This window comes from Microtus pennsylvanicus, chromosome 5, assembly GCF_037038515.1.
Source record: "Microtus pennsylvanicus isolate mMicPen1 chromosome 5, mMicPen1.hap1, whole genome shotgun sequence".
Taxonomy (NCBI): Eukaryota; Metazoa; Chordata; class Mammalia; order Rodentia; family Cricetidae; genus Microtus; species Microtus pennsylvanicus.
In genome coordinates this window covers 89,485,050-89,495,413 of record NC_134583.1, presented here as the reverse complement: position 1 = coordinate 89,495,413, position 10,364 = coordinate 89,485,050, and the positions used below count along the sequence as shown (strand labels likewise).

Here is a 10,364-nt window from a genome sequence, read left to right as displayed (position 1 = left end):
TTTTTTAACAAAATGTATTTATCTTCCTTGAACTAAAAAATAAATCTATGTACAAAACAGGAAGAGACTGGCCCTCCCCCACCCCGTGCAGATTTCCTCCAGGGACCTCGGGGAGGTTCCCAGAGGGTTGGAAGAGGGCCTGCTCTGTTCTGGGGCCAGTTTGGTCAGGAAGGGGGCGAGGCTCAGTATTCACAGACAAGAGTCGAAGCTCCGTGTCCTGGACTCTGGGGTTAGGGAGGCGAAGAAGCGAAGATTTCCAAATTCAGGCAGCAATATGAAAGTTCTTTGGGATAGGAAACTAGATTCCCAAAGGATGGAACTCTGAAGTGCGGAAATCTACCCCTAGGGACTGAATGGAGTCCTGGGTCTCGGGTTTCCAGGTAGCATCTGTGTTCCTGGGCTAAGGTCACCCTCAGCTTCCAAGTGGGAGGAATGCCGAACTGCTCGGGCTCAAGTAGGGTTCCCGTCACGGGTCAATGAATTTCGGGGGGGTTGGACCTTTAAAGACTGGTCACATGGACCTACAATGAGGTTCCAATTGGCCGGCTGGTGAGAGATGAAACCTATTCTAGAACCGAGCCACAGCCTGAAGGAGCCAACTCAAGGTTCCCCATCACTACAGGGCAGCTCTGGGCCCCCTGGGACGGTGGGCAGAGTCTGGGCTTGAATTAGGGAACTAGGGTGCAGCCTGCTGGGAGTGAGGGCAGGGCCTGGGGCCGGGTCAGGGAATCCCCAACAGTTCAGAGGCCCTTGCGCTGCCGCTTAAGGAAAGAAAGTGTGTAGTCGCTGGGTGTGGACACTTTCTGTTTCTTCATCTGCACTTGCGACTGTGCGGTGAGCTGCAGCTTGATGGCACTCGAGTTGATCTTGGTGGCCACCAATAGCTCCTTCATGCCTTTCATCTTCTCACTCTGGAAAGTAAGCACTGGGCCCTCCGGTGGTGGCGATGCTGCTGGTGCTGGAGCCTGAGCAGCACTGCTGACTTCGGGGCCACGGGCAGTACCTGGGACAATCCCTGGCGTTTTCCGGGGTGGTCCTGAGCCTGCACTTTGCCCAGAGCCCGGGCCCTTGTCCAACGCAGGCTTCTTGGGTGGAGGTGGCTCCTCGGGTTTGGACTCCCGGCGAGGACCGCGCCGCCGGCCTTCTCGGGATTCATCCCCCCATGGCTCTTCAGCCTCTGCCGCCTCTGCTTCACGGCTAACTATGTGCACCTTCTGCCGCACCTAAGCAAGAGTGCAAGTCAAGGGAAAGGTTGTGGGTCACCAGGGGGAAGTCCAGGCTCAGCCCCTGGCTACCCCTCCAGGAGTCCCCTTTCATGGCTACTCACACAGAGAGGCACATGTAATAGTCTCACTTCCCCATGGCTACTGTCACCACCTGTAGTTCCTAGCCCCTGCACAGGGCCCTCTCACCTGTCCCTCGAAGCGGCCAAGGGACTGCACGAGGAAAGTGGCCCAGCCTACATGCAGTACTGGTGTGGGGCTGCCCTCCTCCCATTTGCAGATACCATCATAGAATCGCAGCAGGTGGGCAAAGCACTCTGGGTCCTGGAGGGCAGAACCTTGGCTCTGAGTGCCCTGGACAAGAGGGACAATAGGGAAGAGTTCAGACAGTGTCCAGCCAGGCTCCATCTGGGCAAAGCCCTGGTTTCAGTTAAGGCAAACGCAGGTCAGGACCTTCTTCCTTTTAACAGCTCTTGGTACGCATGCGGGGAGAAGGAGTATACCTTTCCTTGCCTACAGCCTGGCGCAGGTGAGAACCGGGCCAAAGAGATGGACAGCAACCCATTTACCTGAAGACTTCAGCTCTAAAACACCCTCAAGTCCCTCCTAATACAAGCCCAAGATATGAGCTCCAGCAGAAGAGAATCCCCATGCATTCCAATATGCCCAGGAGAAGGGTGACCAATGAAGTCCTGCCCTGCACCTGGGCTTGCTCCCCTGGCCGCTCCTCCCCTGCTTCTAGCAGGCTGGCTGCCTCCTTCAGCAGATTGGGGATGACGTCATTGGCCACTTCAAAGAATTCCTTGTAGATCTCCTCATCCTCCCGGCAGTAGTTGTAGCTGTGAAAACATGTAGGATTCGGGCTGATGGTACCCTCACAATGGGACATTCCACTGACTGGGTGAGAGGCTGGGGGTCCTTGCTCGTCTAGATGATGGTGACTATGTTAGTTCAAGGTAAGATTAAGGATGGGATGTAGGGCTGGACTAGAAATTGGGCAGAGACAGTGGCACCACAGACAAGGGAACTGACTAGAGAACAGAAGAAACTGAACAGAGGAGGGGGAAGACAGGGCAGACGGCTCTGGCAGCCTTGGTTGTGTAGGGGCTGATCAGAGAGGGGACGGGGCTTCAGACAAGGTGTCACTCCTGGATGACTGACTGGAAAGTGACAGAAAGGACAGGCTGGAGGCCCTGGTGGGGGATCCTCACTCTTGGATAACAGTGGCAGTGTCGGCCCAGGCCTGCAGGGCTTCGCGCACATTGCGGTTGCGACAGTGGTAGCCAGCCAGGTACATGTAGGGGTAAATGTGCTCATCTTGGTAGTAGGTCTTGGCTGAGGCAATCCCCTGGAAGATGGAGCAGAGAAACCTCAGCAAGGCAGCCCCCGCTGCCTGGACTAGCACAAATGCCTCATCAGTAATATGCCACAAAAGGAGGGCCCTAAAGAGTCCTCCCTGGCTCCATTTCCTGCTGACCCCTCTACCTGGTGCTCCCCACTCCCTCCCACCTACCTCCATTCCAGGCCTAACCACTAAGGCAAGGGCAGACAACAGGCGTGGTGACCCCACAGAACAAGGCCCAGGAGGGCAGGGAGCACTCACCCTCAGACCTAGGGCAGGTCTCCTCCCCACGTGTTCCTCTACAAAGACTTCCAAGCCCAGCCACCCTCCTCCCACACTGAGCAGGCTGACATCTCTCCTGCAGCGCTACCACAAGCTACATGGCAGGGCAGCTGAAAAATGAGGGCTGGTGGGACAAAGGCCCTGCCAACCCCAGGCTGGGGAACCCAGGGCACTTCTTAAACACACAATTACCCTCACTATACATGTGCCTGATACAACGTAGGGCAGAAAACACCCTCCAGAGCACAAAGGTCTATGTTTTTCACCTATCTCCTCCCAGGCTCCAGAAAGGAGTTGCTGGTTTTTGAGATGCCCTCACCTTGTGATAGAGCGTGAGTGGGTCTGGCCGACCAGGGGTGGGCTCCAGCTCCTCCAGATCTGCCAAGTTCCCTAGTGCCATGGGGTACCTAGGAACAGATAATAGGCCAGGCTGTCACCCAGTCCTCTGGCTCCCCCCAAGGTCTAATCTGACCATATCCCTCTACTGACCTTTCCAGATGTCCTAGGTCATACAGCAGCCAAAGCAGCTTCTAGAGCCCAAAGGAAAGAGGTGTGAGTGAGGAGAAGGGAGCCGCCTACCAGTAGAGTAGGATCTGGAGGCAGTAGTGTCCTTCCACCAGACAAGGCCAGAGTTCAAGATTCAGACCATTCATGAAGCAAAACCCTTCATGTGCCAACCCTACCCTCCCTGTGCACTGAGAAAGGCCAGCCCACTTTACAGAAGGGGGGTGGGGAGCTAGTCTCCTCACCTGCTGCAGCTGTAGCAACTCCAAGGAATCCGTGTGAAGATCAATAGAAGGGTTGATGGCACACACCATGAATGCCACCTCCATCTTGCGGTCACAACGCATGTATGATCCTTTCAGGTACAGCCAGCTCTGGGGAAGACAAAAAAGAAGACATCTCAGGATGTCTCGCCCTGGGCCTGCTCTTGGGCATGACAACTTAATACATGCACAGAGACTGTCGATGGGGTGACAGGAGATGGCCGGGGGAGCAGAGTCCCTCAGATGACTTGGGCTAACAGAACAGGGAAAGGGAAAATACAATACCCGTTCAGCCACGCCAGCATTGACTGTTTGGCCCCTGCGATCTTCATTGCCTTTGCCATGCCAGGTGACCTCAGCTGTCTGCTCCCCATTGGGCCCAAACACCACCCAAGCATGATCCTCAGACAGGGCCAAATGGACATCTCGGAGACCCAGGGCCTGGCAGGCCCCCACCACTGCAAAGGCCACACCCGAGCTGTCCAGTTTAGTGCCTGTAGAGAAGGGGCAGTAATGAGAGCTTTGACCTGGAAGAAGGGAGCACCCCAACACCTCTCAAGTAGTCTGTGTCCAAACCTCACATGCAGGATCCTACCCATCACACTCCCCCTTCTCTTCCATGCTCACAACCTCTCCCTCCTGTTAACCCAACCCCAGCAGGAGACCTTCCTGGATCTCAGCTCCACCCAGCCAAAGCTGTTCCTCCCTTTTTCTACATGGCTACTTCTGTTAACAACGATTTAACCAGGTGTCTTACTGCATACTTATTAGACTATAACAGGGAGAACAAATCCATGACCTTACAACCCCCCCCCAATACACACCCCGTGCCCACGCCCTGACTTATATCCCTGCACTTTTTTTCTGCTAAGCTCAGAAATGGCCTCAGATTCTTGCTCAATACTGTGCACCAGAAGCTGAAGCATTTTGCAAGTCCTTAGCTTTTTTGGGCTCAAGTCTATAATTTCCTTTCCAAATATTTTCATAGGCATCATCTCATTTAATTGTCTCAAATGTATCCATCCCTTTGTCCTACTTCCCCGCTCTGCTGCCACCCTCTTTCCCCATATGTTGGGCTGCCAGATTCCTGTGGGTAATCAGTGGCTGGGCTGGAGGTGCTGAAGGAGTAGAGGGTAATATCTGGTACCAATCGATCAGGTTCCAGTCCCAGCCCTGGCATTCTGACATTAGAACATCATTTCTCCTCTTTGGGATTCTGATTCCACAGCTGCAAAGGAGAAATAATACCTGCCCCACTATACAAGGCTTACTGGTCTCACATGGGCTGTAAACCATATTGTTCACACACCAGACGAGGTAAGCCAACATACATTTGCTCCCCTGACCACCTGTCTAACTCCAACCTGTGATGAAGCTGAAGAGGGACTGGATGTGGGCACGGTCCTTGAAGTAGGAGCGGCTGAGGCTGTTCCATATGACATCGGAGACCTTTTTTACCAGTTCGCGACTGGAAACGCCCCCCTCTCGAGGGTAGAGGGAGAGGTCGACAGCGCCGCGGATCTGGGCGGTGAACCGGGCATAGAGGGCAGCAATGATGGATAGGTCGGCCACCGGAAAATAGGTGAGGCCGCCAGGAGGGTCGGGTGCAGGGCTGGGCTGGAAGGTGAGCTCGGGCACGTTGGTGGGGATGACACGGTTGACAGCCAGGAAATGCTCAACGAAGCCCAGGACCAAAGAGAGGAGCACCAGGTCAGGCTCCTCTCGGCCCAGCTCCGCAGCGAACAGGCGCACCACGTCGTCGATAGAGCGCAGAGGAAACAGCGTCTTCTGGGCGGCCTTCAGCCCCATGGCGGCGGGCGGTGGCCTGCGGGCGAGCCGAGGGAGGGAGGGTCGGGCTCGGCGGGAGAGCCCCCTCCCAGGCTCAGCTAAGGCTCTACCCTCCGCCACAATTCTGCTTCGCCAGCAGCTTCGTCCTGCGCCTACGGGCGGTGGCTCGGTCGCTGAGACCCTTCAACCAAGGCTGTGGGGCCTTCTTGTTCCCTACAATCCCGGGACCCCCAGCCCCGATGAGGCTGCGTCCCAAAGACTTCTGAGGACCCTCAAAGGTCACCCCTCCCAGTCCCTATGACCTCTTCCCGGCCCTCTGGAGCCTGCCCAAAAGGCTAACCCAAACAAGCCTCCCGCAAGTCCCAAGGAGAGTCCTGGCCGCGGTCCCCCGAGCCCACCTCCGCGCTTACATCCCACACAAGGCACCGCGGCGCCCGCCCCTGCAGCCTGCTGGGAAATGAAGTCCCGCGCCTCCTCTGGCCGCACCGCCTGCCGGGAAAGAGGAGTCCTTAATCGCCCCGCCCTCGCCAAGTCGAAAAAGATAAGGTTGTCAAGACCGCAGTGGCTTATGGGAGAAGTAGTCTCGCTGCTCCGGTGCGGGTAGGCTGAGAAACCTCGCTACCTTCCTGAACTCCTCAGCTATTGGTCATTTTATGGTCACGCAACCCAAAGGTTCCCCGGTGCCATCTGGGAGATTGAAGTCCTGGGACTACACACTCTTAAGGCTGCTGCAGTGTGTATTATGGCCAGTTTGCATGATATGAGGGGAATCGGTGCTTTAAGATACCACAAAGGGACTTGCTTTGAAATACTACAAGGGTTCTGGAGACCCGGCTAGGCTGTTCAGAGCACTTGGATTCAAGTCCCAGCACCCACATTGTGGCTCACCGTAAGTTCCAGAGAATCCATGCCCTCCTCTGACCCCCCCCCCCCAAACGCCGACGTGGTGCACAAACAAAAACGTGCAGACAAAACATTGACACCTAAAAGGACTGCAGGGCTGGACAGAGACGGTAGGCTCTTGGTGAGTTCAAAGCCAGTTTGGTGTTCAGGCTAGCCAAGTGTATGATGCAATACCAGCCCTTGGGAGTTAGAGGCGAGTGGGACGGCTCAGCGTTAAGAGCCTTGGCTGCTCTTGCAGATGACCCTGGGTTCCCAGCAGGAACACATCAGCCCACAACTGGATCTTTAACCCAGTTCCAGGGGATCCAGTGTTTGCTGCTGACCTCCGCAGGCTTCAGGCTGGCGCCTTGTGCACACACATGTGTAAAATAAAATTTAGGAGGTGGGAGGAAAGGAGTTCAAGGTCAGTCTTACTTTAGACAGGACCTTGCTTTTTAGTTTAGACTGGCCACACACAGTGCTCCTGCCTCCGCTTCCACTGCACTGGTAGACCACCAGGACACATGCAGAAATTCCTCACCTCCGGAACGTCATCTTTATTATTATTATTATTGGTTTTGGGGTTTTTTTTTTTGACAGGGTTTCTTTGTATAACAGGCCTAGCGGTCCTGGAGCTAACTATTTATACTAGGCTGGCCTCGAACTCACAGAGATCTGCCTGTGTCTGCTTCCTGAGTACTGAGATTAAAGTCGTGCGCCACCCGCCACCTGCCTCATGACTTCATCTTAACTACTGATGTCTGCAATGACTCTGTTCCAACTCCACATTGCACAAAAGGTCATTTAGCTGTTCTGTCTGACAGAATCGGCAAACCAGTCACATCCGAGTCCTGGAAAGAACAAGGGTTAAACACGGGAACCGGTTTTCCCAGACTGCGTTTTCTGTCTTCTGTGGTCAGAGCCTGTCGTCTCCTCTAAATCTTCAACTAACACTAGGTGGCGCTCTGAACCCAGGTTTGCAATGATTTTGCTGTAGGCTTCATGCCATATAAAATAGGTGCTTGGTGGGCAGGGGGTTGGTAGTTTGGGGGCAGTGTAGCCGCTTGTGAGTGGTCCATGCTCCTGAAAGTTACTTCATACAGCTTTTCTTCGTGATACCTCCTAGGCTGTGGGCTAGGATGAAGCTGAATACCTCCTTCCCAGGCACTAGCCCTCAGAAATTCATTGAAGCAGATGGTGAATACAAAATTTCGTACTTTCTATGAAAAACCAATGGGATCCGAAGTAGCTGCTGATGCTCGGGGTGAAGAGCTTTGGTTCGAATTAGTGGTGAGACTGATAAACAAGGTTTTCCCGTGAAGCAAGATGTCTTAGCTGGGAGGTGGTGGTGCACACCTTTAATCCCAGCACTTAAAGAGGCAGAAGCAAGCAGATCTCTGTGAGTTTGAGGCCACCCTGGACTACAGAGCGAGTTCCAGGACAGCCAGGGATACACAGAGAAAGCTTGTCTTGAAAAACAACAAAAAATAATTAATTAATTAAAAAAGAATAACAAATAATTGGTCAGGAAAGAAGGACAAAGGAAAGTTATCTAGGACACCCACTTTTTCCACCTAGCTGAATTTACCAGAATCTTTTCTCAGTCTCTCAAGATCCTCTTTACTTGGGGTGAACACCCCAACAGCTTCCTTTTGTAAACTAACAATTCAGAGTCACACCGAATTATCTTAATTCCTTCTGAGGGCAGCAGCAGCACCTCAATGACTTAACAACATACCATTAGGTGGGCTCATACCTAAAATAATTAATTTTTATTTTATGTGCATTGATGTTTTGCCTGCATGTATGCCTGTGTGAGGGTGTCAGATCTTGGAGTTACAGTTGTGAGCTGCCACGTGGGTGCTGGGGTCCCCTGGAATAGTAGCCAGTGTTCTCAACTACTGAGCCATCTTTCCAGCCCTATCTTTTTAAAACACTTATTTATTTATTAAAGGGACACATGTCACAGCGCACATGTGCTGAGGTCAGACAACAACTTTCAAGACTCAGTTCTCAGGCTGGAGAGATGGTTCTGTGGACCTTGCAGAGGACCCGGTTTCGATCCCCAGCACATATCTGTGGGTTCAGATCAGCCTATAATTATGGTTCGAGGGGATCCAATGTGCTCTGACCTCAGCAGACACCAGGCATACATGCATGTGGTACACAGACATACACACTGGCAAAACACTCACACATCTAAAATAAATACATCTTAAAAAAATGTCTTGGGGCTGTGGGGATGGCTTTGTAACTAAGACCATTTGTTGCATTCTAAGAGGACCAGGTTCAGTCCCCGGCATCCACAGGACCACTCAGAACCATTTCTAAACCCAGATCCAGGGACTGGAGAGATGGCTCAGAGGTTAAGAGCATTGCCTGCTCTTCCAAAGGTCCTGAGTTCAATTCCCAGCAACGACATGGTGGCTCACAACCATCTGTAATGGGGGTCTGGTGCCCTCTCCTGGCCTGCAGGCATACACACAGACAGAATATTGTATACATAATATACATACAATACAGAATATTGTATACATAATAAATAAATATTTAAAATAAATAAATAAATAAACCCAGATCCAGGAGATCCAATGCAACCTCTGGCCTCCAAGAGCACTGAATGTATAAGATATCCATGCAAGCCGGGCGGTGATGGTGCACGCCTTTAATCCCAGCACTTGGAAGGCAGAGGCAGGCGGATCTCTGTGAGTTGGAAACCCTGTCTCGAAAAAGCAAAAAAAAAAAAAAAATATATCCATGTATACACACAGACAAAACATTCATACACATAAAATCAAAAACAATAAATCTTGGGGGCTGGAGAGATGGCTCAGCAGTTAAGAGCACTGGCTGTTCTTCCAGAGGACCCAGGTTCAATTCTCAGCACCCACATGACAGCCAACAACTATCTGTAACTCCACTTCTAGGATCTGATACCTTCACACCAATGCACATAAAATAAAGTTAAGTAAATTATTTTTAAAAAAACAATAATTTTTTTGTAATGAATTGGGGGAAATTGCCAGGCAATGGTGGCGCACACCTTTAATCCCAGCACTTGGGAGGCAGAGGCAGGCGAATCTCTGTGAGTTCAAAGCCAGCCCAGCCTGGTTCACAGAGTTCCAGGACAGCCAGGACAAGCCTCAGGACCTGTGATCCCTGGAACTCATGAAAGGTTGCAGAGGCCTGACTCCAGAGAGTTATCATCTGACTTCCACACCTGCAGTCACATACAAATTGATACACACAGCAAATGCAATTTTTAAAATGTAATTAATTAAGAAAATATTTTAAAATGTAAAAACTTGGAAATGAGATTGCATTTCCAAGGATTTGGCCAGGACAGCAGCCATTTCTCCAATTTGATGAGGGGTGGTTTTAAGTCTGAACTTGCTAGAGGTCTGGACTTCCCTTTGATCTGCCCCACATCTCCACTTGGACCCTCTGTTCCCCAGTGAACAGAAGAAACATTTCCCAGTCCGACAGCATCTGTCATTATCATGTCACCCAAGTCTTACTGGAACCTCTGTGAGGGGGTTTTGTTTTTGTGAGACTGTTGATTTTGTGTGTGTTGCCTGTGTGTCTATGTGTGCACTACATGTGCACACCTGGTGCCCACAGAAATCAGATGAAGGCAACGGATCCCCTGGAACTGGAGTTATGGATGGTCAAGTCACCATTTGACTGTGAAGGACAGGATCTGGGTCTGACTCTCCAGCCCAAACTGCTCAAGCTCTATAATTCTACCGCGCACCTGCAATCTCCTCCCAACCAGATGGTGGGACCCCACCTTCTCCACCCACTTCCCTCCAGCTCCAGCGTTCAGACCTTACCTCCTCTGCCCAGCCCAGTCATGGAAACCCTGGCTAAGAACAAGATACCTGTGAGGCCTTCCCACTTCCACAGAGGATTCCGTGTGAGAACACTGGGCTGCAGAGGCCTTGAGTAGGCCTTAGATCCACTCCTACAGTCTCCGCAGATTCTGCCTTCAAGGTTGCCTTCTGCCAACTGCAAACCTGAACTGTTGGGGCCACTGATGCTGGGATGCCTCCCAGGAGGTGGGAGGGGGAAGGGTGGGTA

The 10,364-nt window shown here is 52.2% G+C and overlaps 1 protein-coding gene across 2 annotated transcripts; it reads right to left on the bottom strand.

Annotated features, from left to right (window-relative positions):
* Positions 1-6: 6 nt before the first annotated feature.
* Positions 7-5,911, bottom strand: Men1 (menin 1). Of its 2 annotated transcripts, none has more exons than XM_075973246.1 (10): positions 5,813-5,911; positions 4,979-5,439; positions 3,900-4,108; positions 3,597-3,725; positions 3,337-3,377; positions 3,167-3,254; positions 2,435-2,571; positions 1,927-2,062; positions 1,413-1,577; positions 7-1,223 (listed from the first exon to the last, which is right to left on the bottom strand). In XM_075973246.1, coding segments are annotated over exons 1-10 (1,851 nt in total). In that variant the 5' UTR covers positions 5,815-5,911; the 3' UTR covers positions 7-740. The 2 variants fall into 2 exon arrangements, with proteins under 2 accessions (XP_075829361.1, XP_075829362.1); XM_075973247.1 differs by having other exon boundaries at positions 5,801-5,883.
* Positions 5,912-10,364: the final 4,453 nt, after the last annotated feature.